The sequence below is a fragment of the Toxorhynchites rutilus genome, chromosome 3, assembly GCF_029784135.1.
Source record: "Toxorhynchites rutilus septentrionalis strain SRP chromosome 3, ASM2978413v1, whole genome shotgun sequence".
Classification (NCBI taxonomy): domain Eukaryota; kingdom Metazoa; phylum Arthropoda; class Insecta; order Diptera; family Culicidae; genus Toxorhynchites; species Toxorhynchites rutilus.
This window is the reverse complement of record NC_073746.1, coordinates 165,819,487-165,839,016: the sequence shown is the minus strand read 5'-3', so window position 1 is coordinate 165,839,016 and position 19,530 is coordinate 165,819,487. Positions and strand designations below refer to the sequence as shown.

Sequence of the window (19,530 nt, the reverse complement as noted above, 5' to 3'; positions counted from 1 at the left end):
CTCTTTCCTCTAACTGCCCCAGCAGGGGTTTGATATTGACATCACCCATTGACGAAAAAAAGTACGCTTATTCGCAAAGATCTTACTAAAAGGTTAATTTGTTTGGAGAAATTTAGGGTGTACACTCAATTTTGCGACGCTTGGAAAAGAGATTGTTTTCATTTTTTTGGAATAAATAATTAGCAAAAAACTTTTCGCGAATTCTTCTTGTGCGCATAGTTAGTTAAGTTAGTTAGTTAGTTAGTGTGTGTTATGAATATGGTTTTGAAGCTTATGATGCGTTGATGTATCCTGCGATGAAAGCCATATCCTCTTTTTAGCTCGAATCCAGCCATTCTTCGTTGATTCCGACCAAAAATTGGCTGGAAATCTAGTCGAGAAGCGTTTGAATCGCTTCTGAATTTCACAGATTTCGCACTCAGCACTGAAACAACATTGATAGCAACAGAAGTCACCATTTTCTGAAAAATGCACGATTGAACAATATTTGGACACCAATGTGTTAATGAAAACAAAACGTGTGAGGAAACGGTTGTGCTATGCGATAAGTTTATGATGTTTCACTTTGGAGGGATAGCACCAATAAAAATGTTGAGCTAGTTAATTCAACGAGTTCGAAGATCCCATACTTTTTATCTAGAAGAGAACGAAAGTCGGGAGAAAGATGCTTTTGCGTTAAATGCATCAAAATTGATTAAACGCCTACGAGAGGCAAAAGCGAAATCCCCCGAGGTGGAACTAAGAAAATTTCGGAAAACGCACAGAAGAAAACTGAAAAATTGCAAGGAAAATCATTTCGGTAGAATCATGACATTTTCGTGAGATTGATCCGAATCAGAATGAAAATGACTGGTTTTGTCAGACACTTTTGAACTGTATTGATAAATTCAGTTTCTTATCTTTTACTACACCTCTCAGTCGTCGTTTAACTTAATTAAAAATCACAAACAATTCATTTATTCGAAAATATCGAGAGTTGATCATAAAAATCATTGTTTCAATTAATGAATATTTTAAGAACTTCAACTACGGAACAAGTAGAAAATTTGATTACTAGTCTACATCTGGAATTTTTTGAAAAAATGCTGGAAAATCAGGGAAACTTTTTTCGGGTTTTGAATCGACACCCTGCGATCCTCTGGGGCTCATCGAACAATTCATGGTTCTGTTGAAGATCATGAGGACCTAAACTTCGAAAGCTCCAAGTACCTTTTCTGAGCGAATTTACGAGATATACTCGCAACCAACCACGCAACCAGGACCACATGCGATGCATTGCATTCGTCGCATCGACAGTTGGTGAAATCCTGTAATCAACAGACCTTACAATCTGAAGGTGAGGGTACCTGCTGGCTTCAACGTGGCTGACGGCAGAACTAGAGGTAAAAATCGATCGGATATCAGAGAGTAAATTTCAGAGTTCCTGTAAAATTATGAAGCATAATTCAGGCGGGTTAACAATGGTCAAAATTGATGTGCATGTAAACTGTTAATATTGTATTCCAAAAAAGCAAAGATCGTATGCTTTGTTTTTGGCATAGATCGAGAATATTTCAACACTATCTCAAAATTAACGAAGCTTCACACTGACCGTTTCGTATTTATATTTCTTGGCAGGTATACAAAAAGCATCCCAACAAGGTGATACCGATGCCACGCAACAAATTTCTTCAGAATCTCAACAACGGTGATGCAAATCCAGCGGAGAACGAAGATCCACTCCATTACTCCCAGCTACTGCAGTATGTTTCCCAGACGAACCACAAAAACTTGTGGAAGGCTGCGTATCGCAAGTATGGAGCATCCCGTCCATGTTATCGTCAACCTCCGCCGGAAAACGGCGCCAATGGTTACCAGCAGCAGCAGCAGCATCTGACCAGCATTGCCAGTTTCGACAACAGCAATAGCATAACAATAGGTGGTACAAAGAAGCAACAGCAACAGGAGAATAACAACATATCAGCTGCGCTGCTGCCGTATGATTACGTACTGCGGGAGACATTGTGCCGTGCCTATGGGTGTCGCATCATCCGCGGGGACACACAGGACGATGCGGCGAATGGGTCTGATCACCTGAACGTGGCGCTTCAAGCGCATACCAATTTGTATCCAGTGCTGGTAGCGGTTGAAACTGGTTTGCATATATTATTGATATTCGATTCGTACATTCCAAACAGTTTGCTGGACTGCGTTACGTACAGTCCGGCGATCCTGGAGAAATCCCACAATAAGCCGTTGTTCATGATATACCAGTTGTTGAATCTGATGAAATCGCTGCACGATCGTGGGCTGAATGTGGGTAATGTTGGACTGGGGGACATCTTTCTGGCGGAAAATCTGTGGTTGCGTGTGATTCCTAATTTGGAGGCGAATTTGCTGGAATTCGATGGCGAAGCCCTGAGCCAACTGCTCGTGAATCGAGAGTCTCGAGTGAGACTCCCGCGAGAGTTGGATTCGAAACACACACTGAAGGATTACTGCGAAATGTGGTGTCATGCCCAATTGTCCAACTTTGATTACCTCACGATTTTGAATAATCTTGCCGGCAGGAGAATCGGTTGTCCCGAGTATCATCACATTATGCCCTGGGTTACGGATTTCTCCACGCGGAGCGGACAGATTTGGAGGGATCTGAAGAAGTCCAAGTATCGATTGAACAAAGGTGACACACAGTTGGATCTTACATTCCAGGCTGCCGCATTGGGAACGGAGGGGACCGTGCCTCATCATGTCTCGGATGTCCTTTCCGAGATAACTTACTATGTGTATATGGCACGGAGGACCCCGAAGGCGGTCCTTTGCAAGAACGTTCGCCCCATATGGGTACCGGCAGAGTATCCGGTGTCGATTCAGAGACTCCAGGAGTGGACACCAGATGAGTGCATTCCGGAGTTTTTCACAGATCCGTCTGTGTTCAAGAGCATCCACGAAGATCTACCCAATTTGGAGGTACCAATTTGGGCAACCTGCCCGGAGGATTTTATCGTGAAGCACCGTGAGGCGCTGGAGAGTCAGTATGTGTCGGAAAAACTTCACCACTGGATTGATCTCACCTTCGGCTACAAGCTGACCGGTTCCTCGGCGGTCAAAGCTAAGAATGTTTGTCTGGCGTTGGTTGACCGACATCAAAATCTGTGCCAGCGAGGTGTGGTCCAGCTGTTCACCAATCCCCATCCAGCGAAGCAATTTTCAACCATCTGGAATGGGAAAACTCCGCCCCGGTTGTACACACATCAGGAGTCCCGTCAGAGGCTCACGAGGAGCTCAGAGGATTTATGCCATCAAAGTTCCTGTTCCAGCTACTCCGATTTGGATCCTGGATTCACGCCGGAATACGCTTCTTCGCCACAGAATCGCTACTCATCGCAATATCTGCGCAGTTCGAGTGGAATCAAATCGGAATCCATTGAGCGGTCGACCAGTTATCATACAAGTGTGCAAGCGAAGACCCCTTCGCTTCTGATTTTGCCGAAAAACTATAACCCGGTGAACCAATTGAACGCGGTGGAGAATCTGGGTATGTTTCTGTCGAAAACCTTCCAAAAATCGTTATCTTCAGGTGAGTATGGGAAGAGCAGCCAAAAATCCGGCGGTCTGGTGGACGATTTGGATCTACTGAATGCCAGCATCGGAAGCAGCTACGAGCGCGAGCAAGGTTACGAGTGTAATTCCTTCACGAACCGTCTGTTCGCCGAAGCGTACGAGGCGTCTCTTCTGAAGGATAGAAATATGTTTCAGAATCAACAGGTCACGGCGTCCAAACATACCTTCAAACAACTCTTGCTCGAAGCACGGACGAGAGATTTGAAGATGATGGGATGCTTGATTGTGGAATTGTTTCTGGCAGCAAAGCTGAGACCGCTCGGAAGTGTTCTGCAACAGAATCTGGATACTAGATTTGAGGCGTGTGTCAAACTCGTTGGTAAGAGCTACAAATCACTGCCGGCTTGTGTACAGTATGCGGTTAAGTTGCTGCTTGGAATCTCTATCGCCGAAACGGATGCGGTGGTCACAGAAAAGGGTCTCCCCCAGCTTTCTCCTCATCAATTTCTACAGCCACTACTTGCCAATCTTTTGATACCATTCCCACCTCAATACCTACGAATCTATCAAGCAATCAAAGCGCTCACTCAGTTCGAGGAGTGCACCAACATGCTTGATTTGCAAACATTCTTCGACTGTGATGGAAAGAACTGCTCGCGCTTTGCGAATCTGGACAAAATACGGATAGACTTCCGGCGCAGGATAGCCGAATGCAAAGTCAACTGCTGCGTAACGCTGACCGATGGATTGTTGGAACCGTGCGGCCAGGAACAGTACTCCACCGTTGAGCTCCTGCTGCCGCACTTCATCGAACTCATTCAGGCGGACGACACGTCGATACTGGCCGCCTGGAACCTCTTCGACACGATCTCCATCGCGCTCGGGATGAAAGGTTCCCAAAATTATCTCCTTCAGCCGATGCTGCTACTGTACGAATCGGAATCGGACGGCGAACCCCGCATAGCCCAGTCTCAGCCTCAACCGGATGGTGACCAGGGAACGCTGAAATTCACCCGCAATACATCGTTCAAGTCCCGGAAATCTGTCAAACTGTACCATCACAGCTTCCTGTTGAAGCTAATCGTACGCTTCGGGCTGCGTTGTTTCCTGGAGAACTTCGTAGCGCCCCTGGTTGAGGCCGTCGGAGGCTACAAGGATGCCGATCTCAATCAGCCGTATCATTTCCACGAAAATCTTCCCCTGGGAGAATTTAAGAAATCGCGCTCCTGTCGGAATTTCAAGCTGAAAAGTGACAGCAGTGGAGAGGCGGCGGCGGCGGCGGACCTTGAGAACACGGGAGCTCAGGGACAGGAATCCGCTTCCATATCGAACACGCTGGTTTCGCCAGATGCTTCGGACAGGACCATTTCCCCCACGGTAACCCAGAATCTACCACTGGATGAGGGTTCCATTGAAGAGGATGTCGAGGAGATGTTCAACTTCGAAGAGGACAACCAGCTGCAGCAGCAGCAGGAAATGTACAAGACCGTCATGAGTATGGCCGGGGATGAGCTGAGTGACATCGAAATGGAAAGTGCTATGAAGAGAATCATCGATGATTTTGATATGAAAACCGACGTTAGCAGTTTTGATCTTCCGTTGAACCATTCCCAAGCCGAGGAAGCGATTGAGGATGTGTTGGAGGAAGAATCCGAACAGAGGGAATTGGGCTGTAATGGGATGGATCCACTCGATGTGACGATAATCACAACCGATACAAATTCTCTGGAGAACAAAAACGACAGCAATCCAAAATCACCCACAATTGCAATTCCTTCCCAGTTCCGAAGGAACGTTGAGTTCAACTCGATAGGTTGTGAAATCGGCAGCAAGAAGAGCGTTGATTCATTGGAATTTCTTCCGAAACCGACGCAGGATGAGAAGCCAGAAAATAGCCCCAAAAATGCGACACCTAATCATTCCAAATCCGAGCCGGGTAAAACTAGGTCCACGAGGATCTCGGAAATGAGCTGCGAAAGCGTAATTTGGTTGTCCCATCGGCTAGGCCCAGTGCTGACGGCTCGTTACTTAACACGGAATTTGCTCAAAATGCTCACTCTTTGTTATGTTGGTTCGGAGAATCTCGTTCCAAATGATTCATCTTCAGCCACGACAGGAAGCCTTAACTATTTCACCATCGCGAACGGGTGCGTTACGGGCGATGAAGCTGCCCAACGAGTGATCGAATGCCTTACATCCATCTCAGCATTGTTTGGTGATCAATTTATTCTTCTGCAATACTTCCCCCACGCCAGTGAGCTAATAGCGCTCTGTAGGAAGAAGATTTCGCCCTCTTTGGAGGGTGGCCTCATCAGCTCTTTGCAACTAGTCAAATGTCTGATCCCTTACTTGAACGACAGCGCGGTGATGGATCTACTGCAGGATTTTCTTCCGCGCTCCATAATCCATCCCATCATTCGTTTGCTAGAATCAACCAAAATCAGCATGCCCAGCGGCTTCCTGGCCCGGTCGGTGCTGGCTCGCAAACTGGTCGATACGCTCTACGTGATATCGATAAGGATCGGCCGGGAAATGACCCGGGAACACATTTGCGCCTCGGCTCTGCAACGTTTCTTCCTCATATTCGACAAAGTGTACGGCCGAAACGAGTATCTGCGGGAACTGAAAGCTGCTGCCCAATCCCGACCGGATTCGAGTCCGTCGAGCTCGGGAACCGAGGATGTGTACCACGTCGAGATTCGTCGAGAAGACGGCGAATGTGAGCGGATAATTCACGGTCACCCGCCTTCAGGTGGCCTCAATCGACCGAATCAGTCGAACGAACAACCGAACACCTCGCGGGACGTCACCCGAACGAGAGCGTTCGAGGAAATTCGGGATGTGTTCACACCCAATCTTGCCTATTGCACGTTTGTTCCCTTCCTGAACTACCTCGGTCAGCACGAGATGTCACAGATGCTGAAGAACGTGGCGCTCATACTGAACCTTTGTCACGACTACGAGCAGCCGGACTATGCGCGAGATGAACGGGACGGAGCGAAGAATCTGGACGCCAACTCGGACGAAGAGGAGTGCACACTGGAATCGCTGAATTGTTCCAACACGTTTGGGTCAAACATTGTGGGGAACAGAATTGAGGTGCGGAACGATACGAACAAAATCGAGCTGGAACAGAAGGAATTGCTAGGGATGGTAACGTACCGATTGGAGCAGGTGAACAGTTCGAGAAATCTCCGTGGAAATTGGTTAGCCTATTGGGAACACGAAATTGGTCGCGCCAATAAAGATTACCGCTTCAATCTGAAACAAATCAAACTGCAAACCTACGGCGGACATGCTAACTCTATCAAGGCAATAGTGGCGCTAGACAACGAGAATAGCTTCATTTCGGCTTCGAAGGATAAAACGGTGAAGCTGTGGTCACTCCGAAGCGAGGGTGATGGAAGCAAGCTGTCATCGTGTCAGTTTACCTACACCAATCACCGGAAGTCGGTCCATTCGTTGGCTTTTCTGGAGTCGTTGAGGTAAGTTCCACTACAATTTAACGATTGATTGAAATAACCGCATAGAAAAAAGTGTAAAGTAATGTAAAAGTCTACTAGAAATATTCTCACGAGGAAAAAAGTGCAATTTTGAGTAAATCTGTGTTCCACTGATTGTCCAGTTAGTTTGAAACATATGATCGTTTAGTAAGGTCCCACCGAGCATTAGCGAGCATTGGTCTGCATACGTTTACTTGATGCATTACGTTTGCCCGGTTGATTCTCGTTTTAAAATATATCATCCAAAAAATCTGTAAATTCTATATTTTTGCTGAAAATCTGTAACTCTGTATATACAGATTCTGTTTCGAAAAATATGTAGAATACAGAATATTCTGTATTTGTGGTAACCCAGCCTCTAGACATTGTTCGAAAACCAACCAGCACCAAATAGGCGTTCAACATAGCATGCATACAGAGCCATATATTGATGGCTTGAAGCGACTAAGAGATAAAAGCAGTTGTTATTCTGAGTGGAGAAAGTTTAGCGACATTTACTTTCTTGCTGACTAAATAAACGAAATAAATTATGTCTGTTTAAATTCAATAACCTCTGAAAAAGTTACATTACTTCATTATGATCAAGATTAGCGCAATGCCATCATTGTTGGAGGCAGTTATGCGATTGGCACGCGAACCCAAATAACTCACAACATTCCAGCACGACATTAACTATGGTTTAGCTTGATATACCTCAAATAATTATGTGACGCATAACCTTAATGTCTGCTTCGCCTTTGCGTCAGTTCGAAAAATTTATGTAATGTCAAAGGCACCAACGAAGCCCTTATGATGACGGAAAACAAGCGATGTTAACTGCTTCGAATAAAGAAAAAGTTTGACTATTTGCGTCAGCACACTTCCATTGTTCATACCCTAGCGCAAATATTCCTCTTCCGCCATCTCCCTCTTTGTTTATATTTATAATCGCGGTTGCATAAATTGCACCACCAAACAATCGTCCATCATAGTAGAGATGGGCAAAACGGTTCATTTCAGTGAGCGGCTCAGAGCCGTGCGCTCAATGAAAAAAGCCGACTTATTTGAGCGGCTCGACGACTCTTTTCAAGAACTGGTTTATTCGGATATGTAAAGAATAGAAGACGTCAAAAATAAGGTTTGAAACAACAATCAAAGAGAATATCAAGTGCAGAGAATAGTGAAAACATTACTTTACTGAAGGTTTTCTCTGATATATTTCCATCACAATAACCTTCTTTACTTTTTTTATTTGTAAACTTTATCTTTTCAATGTTATCTGATGAAAGTCTAGTACATCTTTCATTGCAAACTTGTCCTGCTTTCGGAAAAACTCGCTCACATGGTACTGATGTCGCCGGAATACATAATATGTGATCGTCCGGGAAGAAAGGGGACTTAGGGTTAAAAACAAGTTTCCGAGAAAATCGAGTTTAATGTTTACACTACGAAAACATCTGTTTTCGAGGTTTCGTGTTGGATGAAATCTCTTGTATGGTATGTTGTCACACTAGTGAAGTAGTTGGAGCACAAGAAGAAAAATGTTCGAAGAACGATATTTTAAATTGTTTTGTTACTTTTTGGATTGATCTTGTACAAAAAACCATCTCACGGGCTGAATTTTCAACTTAGGGACCTCGGATAGGTCTCAATCGATTCTTAAGGGTTTTCTGGTCCCGAATCGAGCGAAAAACTCAAAATCGAAAAATTTACCCTTCGGTCCCTTTTTTCCCGGACGATCATATATTTTCAAAAAAAAAAATGGTAGAGCCACGGAGAGATAGATTTAAATAATTCTCAGCAAATGTGGTTCCGCTAAATATTTATCTACAATAGATATTGCAGCAGCTCATGTGGATCATGTGAGGATCGAAGATTGCCAACCAATGCATCAAACTCCTCCCATACAGATGACCGTGCTTCATCACCAACGCAGGCCACGGTTCGTCAGAACGAGCGTACGATCCACGGTTCTTTACCAATAAGCCGGCTCTTAAAAGAAACACGGTTCTTCTATGAACCGCAGTTCTTTTTTGAATCGTGCTTCTCAAATGAACGGCTCTTAAATGAACCGCAGTTCAAGAAAGAGCCACGGCTCATAAAAGAATCGTGGGTGGCGATTTTGACATGTAATTAGACATTCGCGTTGATAGTGGTCCAGTGTCGACGTCTTTTGGCGACTTTCAATGTGGGGCCATAATTTGAGCCCCGAACTCGATGTTTACAAAAATGTCCAATTAAACGTGTAGTATTACAGGTCTGTCCAATTAGCTAGATGTCAGATATCAGATATAACTTACTGTACTTGCATTTGGTTGGATTTTTCAGAAATCTTTCAAAATAGTCATTCATTGAGAACTGATTCAGATGCAACTTCAAACAAAAGATTACTAAGCCAACGGTTGTCCTACGTCAACTTTGCGGTTCTATCACAGATATAACCCACCCATAGTTTTTCACTGCGGTTATTTCCTTTGCGATTTTTTTCTGGGAATCATTCATTGTTTATCGCATAACTTCATTACTATTTTGTAGGCTAACAATTTCATGTGACTCGGGTGTTCACCTGTGGGATCCTTTCGTGGGGGCCCAAATTGGTCAACTAGACGTTCCAAAATATACCCCGGTTTCGGTGGTGAAAACATTCCCTTCGCCTAGTAGCTTGGTGCTCACCGGGACCGCCGATAGTTGCGTGAAGATGATCGACGCTCGCACCTTTAGCTATTGCCACGAATGGAGGGTATCCAGCGTACCGGTGGGTTCGGTACGTACCATCGCGGTCTCTCCGTCCGGTACGTGGATAGCAGTTGGACTCAGCTCCGGTCATATTACGGTTCTCGACGGGCGCACCGGATTCATCATCTCCTCCTGGCGTGCAAACGATAGTGATTTGCTGCAACTTCTAGCACCAAGTGAACACCAGCTAATTAGCACTAGTTTGGATTATTCACTGAGCGTGTGGAATCCCAACACAGGCAATCTGCAATTTAACATGAAGTAAATTGATGCGAAGCAAATCTCATTACAGCAATAATAACACCATTTTTCTCAACAGAAATCGTCCCGAGCCTATCCACTGCATGATTAACAACGGCCCAGAGCTGATCGCCGGAACACCAACCAATCGCATTGGTGTTTATAGTGCAATAAGCACGGATACGACCTACTCGTACACGAAACTTCGCTCCGAAACATTCAAAGGCGTGCTGACTAGCTTCGCGTTACTTCCGCTCAATCGTATGCTGCTGGTCGGTGGGGATAACGGCAATATTAGTCTGCTTTGCTAGAATCCAGAATAGAATGCGTTAGAATGGGTACACCACATTCCATTAGAGCATTCCGGTGTCTACTCGAAAAAGCTCGGGGTTTTGAAATCATGGGAAAAAGAATCTCATCTTATTATTCACCTAGTGAAAACAGTAAGTATTAAAACAATATTGGAAAAGAAACATACCAAATTATAGTAAAAGTACGAAATCCATTGGAATTTGGTGCACGATTTGCTTGGAAAGAAATGCCATCTCTATTTCGATCATAAATTTAATAAATCTATTGTTTGATTTTTTCTATTATAGAGACTTTGAACTACAAATTTACTTGTTTTTTTAAAGGCTTTAAACTTTGCAGTTCATTCGCCTCTTATTAAACTACAAAGTTCATTCGTCTGTAGTGCCATACAAATATCGTTTTAAGTCATAGAATAGAACAGGATATTCTAGCTCTACTCCAACAACAAATTCCGAGTTTGCCTCGTCATTCTTTATACATTCTCGTGGAGCATTGAAACATACAAATTTACCCTATAATGGTACTGCGAATGTTCACAATCATATATTTATGTGTTGCACGGCTTTAAATCACGCACGACGATTAGTATTCTCCTATATAGCAGTCGTTGTGGATTCCTGTTCATTAGCCCTACCGTGCAAAATTAAATCATAAGAGGCAGAACCAGATAAATATCTCATACTGGGAGCCGTGCACACCAAGAAGAGATGGTCAGGAAGAACAGGTGAGTGATTTGTATACCAGGTTTGTTTGAAAAACGAATAAACCAACATGTGCCGTTCTAACTGTCAATGTTATCCTCATTATATCAGAAAATGGTTAGAGTTTGAGAATAATTAGTTCAAATAGCGTTGAAATGGAAGTTTATACAATAAAACTATATTATTTGGGAAGACCACAAGGTGTTTCGGTTGCCCGAGCCTGAGATTATAATCAACGTGCAACAAAATATCCTTACATAATCCTACGTCAACTAAGATATTTTTTTGCAAAATCAAAAAATCATAGGAGATTATGTTCAAGAAACGACCGCATTGTTGCCGTAGAACTACCTTGTAGTTTGATTCAAGTCGCTTGTTTATAACTGTGGATATTATTGTTTATAATAACTGCGGATATTATTTTATAACAATGTTGGTGATTGACGAGAGAATCGACGAAAGCATCCAACTTTTTTCAGCATGTGAAAACAACTTCTTCAATCAATGTGTTCGTCTCGCATCATACGATACCACTCAGTGAGTGAGCGAATCCAAACATGTGGTAGACAAGTTCATTCTGTCTCGTAAGTAGAAAGAACAGCAGGTCTGTCGACCAATGATTCGCTCTCCGTCGATCGGATTTGTGTGCCGATGAGACAGAGAAGGATCGCCAAGCGATAATTTTCCCGTGATTGTACTCATTTGAACAATTATCATACCGACAGCAAGCGTTTTAAAGGGCCAAATGTCTGTATATTGTGATGCATACCGTACAAATAGTTATAAGCAGGGAACAAAGCGGCGATTTTTATTCGATCAGTTGTTTTTGAATGTCCCCTACTTATTCTTAAAATTTATCAGGTGTAATACATATGTTAGATTAATGTGGGTTAATTGTATATGCGATAAAAGATGTTATGATTTGTAAATTCTTGTGGTACAGTAGTTTGCTTCCGAAGAATAGCAGCAGAAAGGACATTGGAAAACCGCCAGCAAGTAACTTTTAACGACCAAAAAAAAATAGAACCACCGGTAACGTAAAGAAGAAAACATCGAAAACATCTGGTGCATGAGAATATACACACAGATATGATATGAAATTGATAGCAAGAATTTTTATGTTATCCGGATGGTCAATATTTACCAGTTTTCGCATGGAGTATAGCGTTTCACCAATCGGTGGAAAATAAATACGATACAGTAATATTCCGAATATACATATTTCAGTTTTTGCGGAATGTTCCTTCAGGAAAGATATGAAGTTCTAATGTAAATCCGAAAGAACTTTTCACACCATCAAAAAACGTTACGTTCCAGATTGTATCCATTATTTCTCCCAACAAAACGTTTTTAACCTGTTTTTAACCCTAATATACTCGCGCAAATGGTCTCTCAGACCGACAATCAATAATTTTGTTTTAAAGAGGATGAATTAAATCACTTTAAAAACTGAGTTAAGGCGAAGAACACATATTAATAGATTATCACGTATTCTGCAAGGAATATTGAACAGCTTTTCTTCTGTTAAGAACTTAATAACAGAAAAGGTTACAATTATGATTTTTTGGAATTATATTGAAATAATTTTAATATAAGTTAAGAAAGAGTAAGTACAGGTCGAACTCGATTATTCGGAGGCTCGATCATCCGGAGTATTTTGGTTTGGATTTTTTTTTTGATCGAAAGTTTTGAACAATTTGTTAATATACTTTATAAATATGGTTATTTGAACAAATTTGTACGAAGCTAGATAGAGGAGAGAGCTGCAAAAGGGGTTGGTCTATACAACTAGTTTCGATTATCTGCAGTAAATTTATATACGTTGGCAATTCCAAATTTAAATGAACATCGATTTAATATTTAAACATACCTAATATGATAATTTAATGAAACATGGATGTAGTTAGGATGAGCAGTGTCTGTTTAGTATGTTTTAATTCGGTTGTTAGGGTAGGAGTGTTGAGATTGTTGCAAAGAATACAAAATAAGTGATTAATCTTTGAATCCACTTGGATAGTCCTTTGATTTATTGGATTCTCAAAAGATGTTTATTTCGCATCTTCATATGTTACGATATTATCGCAGAATAGATTTAATTTAATTTAATTTTTTTCTTGCAAATTATTGTTTAATTTGGTTTAAAAATAAATTCATGAGTAACGATGTGCATTAGAGTGCCAATGAGAATGGTCATCTCAAATTTACGAATGGGACTTCCTGAAAAAAATGATTACCTCGAAAAAATATACCATACAACATTTTAGCTCATTCAGACTTTACTTGCTGTTGTCGTAAAGACGCCAAAGTTTGAGTCTTCCGAAAACCATAGAATCGCCGTTCATGCGTTTATGCGTTCTTCTACAGCCGACAACGGGATCAATGGAATCATTCGGTACCTCGTCTCAAGCCTCGGCCACCCAAAACATAGCATCCCTAATGTTGATTCGCTTAACCATCTCATGGAACTCTCCTTGGCTCCTGGATGCCAAGCTTTTGCTTGTATTTGGACTTGATCATTTGAATAATATTTTGGTTCATGAGCTGTAACAAGGCAATGTTTTTTTTCGAATTTCAAAACATTATTCCTCCCCCATGGGGCGCTAGTCAATTTGTGGCTAAGATACTGCATTGTACAAATAAGTCAGTGCAAATCATAGTTATTTTACGTTTACCGAGAGATTTCCTTTTAATTTTCATATGATTCAATTATCCGGAAAATTCGATCATCCGGAGTGAAAATAAAATCAACATTCCGTTTCATCTCTAGTCGAGAGTGAGCAGTCTGAGAAACTGATCATCCATTGCAGACCATTGGACAAAACGATTTCTTCAAAGATTTGGTGTTTTTTTACGAAAGCCATCAAAGTCCAGCGCGGATACAACCAGGTTACAAAACTAGAGGGACGAGATCTAGCTTCATGAGGATGCATCGTATGGCTTTTCGAAATTTACAATAAATCGGTCTAGCCAGCAAGTAATCAACTACCCATCCCCTCTTGGATGATGCCTACACACGCTATTAATGATTTTTTCACACGCTACCAATGATACATCAATGATTTTTGATACAAGTTATCTCAAAAGCTTATTTCAATAAGTGCGATCGTTTGCCCCATAGGCTGCGAACTTGTGCCTCCACTATTGGACAAAAATCCGCTTTTGACAATTTCTATTATAATAAATATTGGACAAGAAAAATTCGAAGCATTTATAGATTGCGTTTCGAAGGTTATATATAGTTACTATTTAGTAAGCAAACTGAACCCTATTGGCTTTCCTTTTAAAAGTTATTAGACGACAACTGCGCACCTGCGAGCATTAGCACATCGAAAAGTTATATTTTCATCGCATCGCATTTTTGCCTTGCGATTCAATTCTTTTCTGAGAGCGACACCACTCTATCACAAAGCGATTCGATCCAAAGCTCCGAGGCTAAGCACCCAATCGGATCAGGAAACGAAAGTAAAACGACGGCAGAAACTAACGAACGAATCATAAAATGATACAAGCAAGCATCGATGAACACGCGCACAAATACCAAACGATGACCCTCACGCTGTGTTCATTCAGTGTTTTCGTTGACACGTCAGTTTTCTTTTTCATGAGTGATTTAAAACATATTATTGTGTGCGTTGAATGAATCAAATAAGAGAATTGAACGAGCGCTCGTTGATACGATTGGAACCATCCTTGTTTTATAATGCTAGTTTGGTCGCCCTGAAATGTTTTTTTTTGACGTAGAACTACGTCTTTCATTAAGGGTGACAAATCAGAAAACAGGTCACGTTTCTATGGAATAAAGTTAACGTTAATAACTATTTTTGCCGTGAACATATTTTGGCATTTTACATACCAAACGAATCGGAAATTCCTAAGATTTGTGTGATATGCTATACATTACAATCTTATAGTCTGTATATGGTTTAAATTGATGAAAATTGGAAGCATTCTCATTTCCTCATACATTTGTTCTGTCCATTTGTGTGCTCTCCCTAACAGAGCTCTCAGTAACGAGCAACTTATCGACGAGCAAGGAAGGGGAAATCGTAAGATGCAAAGTGAACAAAGGAAAAGAAGAAGAACGAAGGGGAATATTTGCCTAGAGTATAAACAGTGGATCTCGCTGAGGCAAACTTTCATTCTTCGTGAGGAAATCGACTGAACAACATCGTTGTTGGGCGAGCTGGACGGTGAGGGATCGAATGCCTTTCTCAAGGCAATGGGGGTGGAGGAGTAATATTATGGATAAAGGAAAGTTTTCCAAGAGCCTTTTTGAAGGTTACAGAATGAACTGAAGAAGTTTGAAGAAGAAGGAAGACGGAAGGCAAACTTTCAGTATCGTTATGTATTTAAAGCAATGAATATCGCTTGTTCTTCCTTGTTTTGCGTCATCACTTGTCTTCGTTTCGGATTGAGCTGTGGACGCGACCAAATTACTTACTCGCTGATGTCTCTGGCATTGCAATCATTGCATCAAACTGACGCCATTCATTAGGGTTCTGAGCTACACAATTGTGTGCGGAATCATCAAGCTAGGCTATCGTCAGCTTACCAAGAAAATAAATGTTCTGGAATTTTGTCAGTGATTTGGTTTCGCATGACGGTAGGAAAACTCTCTCCACAAAGGATGATAGCTAAGCTAATGTAGACTGGCAATATTAACAGAGAGGTCTTCTGTTGAGCAGCTTGAGCAAAACTGCTTTCAACTAGAATTGCATTTGCGCTAATCTTGCGCTAATAATCATAATGAAGCAGTGCTACTCTATTCGAGGTTGTTGAGATTAACAGATAGAGTTTATTTCGTTTATTTGATTACCAAGAAAGTAAATGTCGTTCTGGAATTTTGTATGTGATTTGGTTTCGCTTGTCAGTAGTAAAACTTTCTCCACTAAGTATGACAGCTGCGCTTATCTCGAGCAAAGTATTGTTCTGCGAGCACAAGAATGAATCATCAAACAATTATCATCATATGATTCTATAATAAAAAACAAGAAGTGGGTTATATCCGTGATATAATCGCAAGGCAGACGTAGGACTATCGTTGGCTCGGTAATCATTTAATTCATTTAATTGCAATTGCATGAAATTCAACTCTTTCGGGCTTGTTGTTGGTCCCGAAACGAACCGATGGAATTTGAGTGGCCTTGTAAAAGCAACTGAAGATGTTTGATACATGATTCATTTTTGGTTTTGTGAGAATAACACAAGATTTTTCATGATCACTCCATGCGCAGAATAGAAACTGAGGGCGCCATTTCACGGTGAAAATGAAATAAAGTCTATATAACCTTGCATAAAATTCATTTCGCTTTTATCGTGATGTGGAATTTTTCATGAATGTTCCATGCGAAAGCAGAACAGAAACATATGCTATTGGATTTCATCACGGGAACACCAAGTCGAATGCGTAAATGGGTGCGAATATTCCTTCGCTCGGACGCATTCACACGCAAACAATTTTTCATGACTGTTCCATGCAAAAGCATAACAGAAACTGATGCGAGTAAAAGTACTCACGCCTTGCATGTGTCCGCTATGGTTTCCCAAACACTAATGCAAGCGAGCAAAAGAAATCACAGCTTGCATGTATTCGCTATGACGGTTTCCCCAGGTGCCCAGATTTTGTGTCCGTGTTCGGGAACACATTGCAATTACCAATCATCATCGATAAGCTAGATTGTTATGTTTTCATTAGCTTGCTTTCAAAGCAATTTTGCAGCTATTGAAACGATTTTTGGACCAAAAAGTGACAACCATATAACTTGTTGACATTTTGTCTTTCGGATGAAGTGATTATGTTACCACTTCATTCAGCCTGTAAAGAGATATTAACGTTCAAAACCTTGCAGTCCAGCGTCACTCTCTCTTATCGAAACTTTGAACTTACACCCCGGTACAGAAATGAAAGACGTAGTCCTACGTAAAAAAAAACATTTCAGAGCGACCAAACTGGTTATTTCAAAATTTCCGTTGCATTATAAAATAATATCCGCAGTTATAAACAAGCGACTTGAATTAAACCACAGCGTAGTTCTACGTCAAAAATGCGGTTGTGTCTTGAACACAACCTCCTATAATTTTTATTGTAGAATTTTTCGACGATAATTGTTTGATGCCTCGTTCTTGTGCTCGCAGAACAATACGTGCTCGAGATAAGCGCAGCTGTCATCCTTAGTGGAGAAAGTTTTACTACTGACAAGCGAAACCAAATCACATACGAAATTTCAGAACGACATTTACTTTCTTGTGACTACTGACAGGCTCAACATTCGGGAACCGGTAGCTGGCTGCAGGTGCAAATGCAGCTGCGCCTCGGCCGTTTCTGCCGCTTCTAGTCGCGAAAGCACCCCCTCAATCATGGACACAACCATGAAAGAATCGTCTACCGAAAGTTCAACAACCGAATCCGATAGTGAATAGGTAATTCCTATGGATACCTCTGAAGGCCTGAAAAAAAAACAAAAGAAAAATTTCGAAAGATTCATCCTCAGATTCAGATCTAAAATCCGAAGATGAAACCCAAACTAACAAAGACAAGAAAAGAACAAAAAGAAACAAGAAACAATGACTCCAAACAATTTCGTTAAAAATTTTATTTCAAAGTACATCACATACATTAAAGGGGGTCCCAACCCCTCAAAGCACGGAGTTGCAATCGCAGTCAAGGATGGCACTCCACATGATCTTCTTGCCATTACCACCGACCTTCAGGCAGTGGTAGTACGCATTAAACACCCCTTTCCAATCAATGTCGTTAGCATCTACATCACTAATAATTCCGATCCGAACACTCTACGAAGTCAACTGGACCATCTGTTTTCCCAACTTCCCGCCCCAATCATGCTTATGGGTGATTTCAACGCCCACTCATACGCCTGGGGAGGTGCATACCTTGATCGAAAAGGATCCATCATTGAGGATTTTATCTCCGACCATTCTCTCCTCCTTCTCAACAACGCCAACACACCAGAATCCATCCTTCTGGTACTACTTCAGCTATTGATCTCACTATGGTATCACACAAACTCTCTTCAAAACTTTCCTGGAACATCCATGATGATACTTGTGGCAGCGATCCTCATCTCCTTCGGCCTAACTTCTCCAGAGTTTTCAACAAGGCCAAGATGGAAATTTAAATACGCTGACTGGGCTGGCTATCAATTTAACATCGAAAGCCGCCTTATCGCTAAACGGGATTGGACAGCCGAGGAATTCTCCAAAGTTGTCCTTGAAGTTGCAATGGTGCACATCCCCAGCACCAGCGGTATCCCTGGCAGGAAATGCGTCTCATGGTGGTCACCTGAAGTGAAGGCAGCGATCAAAGGTCGACGTAAGGCCTTACGTTAATTAAGAAATGCCCATCCGGACAGCCCACTGATGCCCACTCTGCTTACAGAGTTCCAAAGGGCTCGCAAAGAAGCTAAGACTGTCTTTAACACAGCCAAGCACAACAGTTGGGTTGAATTCGTCAGCGAAATTAATCCCAACGCGTCAACAAAGGAGTTATGGAATAAGATTGGCAGGCTTCATGGCAAGAAAAGGAGCAAAGAATATAATCTTCTAATTAACGGTCAATACACCAATGACCGGAAAACCATCGCCGAGGCGTTTGGAGATTTCATTGCATCTGCCTCCTCCAATCAAAACTACTACCAAACCTTCCTAACCCACAAAACGGAATGCGAAAAAATTCCCATCGATTTACACACCGATGTGGAATTTGACTTCAACAAAAATCTTTCCCTTAAAGTGCTCGATTGGGTACAGAACAAAGTCAAACAAGGATCCACAGGACCCGACGACATCAGCTACTCTATGCTAAAGAATCTACCCCATCCCGGGAAAAAGCATTATTGAAGCTCCTTAATAAAGTCTGGGACAGTGGAACACTCCCCCAGCTGCTGGAAAGAGGGTTTAATGATCTGTATTCCGAAACCAGACAAGTACAACCATCTTCTCGACAATTTCCGCCACATCACTCTCCTAAGTTGTGTTGGGAAAGTCATGGAAAAAATGATCAATCGACGCTTAACGACGTTTCTAGAGTCAAAAAAGCTGATTGAAAATTCGCATTCCGTTCGTCGGCCGGGCATGGAGGTACCCAGTGCCTTCAGCCGTGGCGGGGACAGGGTGTTAAACACCATTCAACCAATCTACAACAAAGCAATTAGGCTCGCAATTGGCGCTTTTCCCTCCAGTCCTACTCTTGCTGTAATGGCACTTCCCTCCACCCACCTGGTGACAAAAGCCATCACAAACAAAGCCATCCGTCACTTGTCACTCCCCGAAAGCGACCACAATGTCCCATTAATACATAGGGCTAAAACATGGTTCAAAAATCTCACGAACAAAGATCTCCCCGATATATGTGAACGTTCATCTGCCATGGAAAGAAATTGGAGCGTCAAACCGCCGAACATTAACCTTGATCTTCTCAAGGTGGTTCGTGCGGGAGATCTTTCTCCAAAAATCAAAGCCTGCTTCAATAACCTCATTGCATCCAATTTTCAAATCAA

At 42.0% G+C, this 19,530-nt stretch overlaps 1 protein-coding gene across 1 annotated transcript in view; it reads left to right on the top strand.

Moving 5' to 3' along the window:
- The window catches only part of LOC129776620 (WD repeat-containing protein 81), a 40,322-nt gene extending 29,810 nt beyond the window's left edge, over nucleotides 1-10,512 (top strand). The window contains exons 3-5 of the mRNA XM_055782354.1: nucleotides 1,618-7,028; nucleotides 9,561-10,022; nucleotides 10,081-10,512. Coding sequence (XP_055638329.1) covers nucleotides 1,618-7,028; nucleotides 9,561-10,022; nucleotides 10,081-10,312 — 6,105 coding nt within the window. The 3' untranslated portion in view covers nucleotides 10,313-10,512. The remainder of the gene's footprint in view (nucleotides 1-1,617; nucleotides 7,029-9,560; nucleotides 10,023-10,080) is intronic.
- Nucleotides 10,513-19,530: the final 9,018 nt, after the last annotated feature.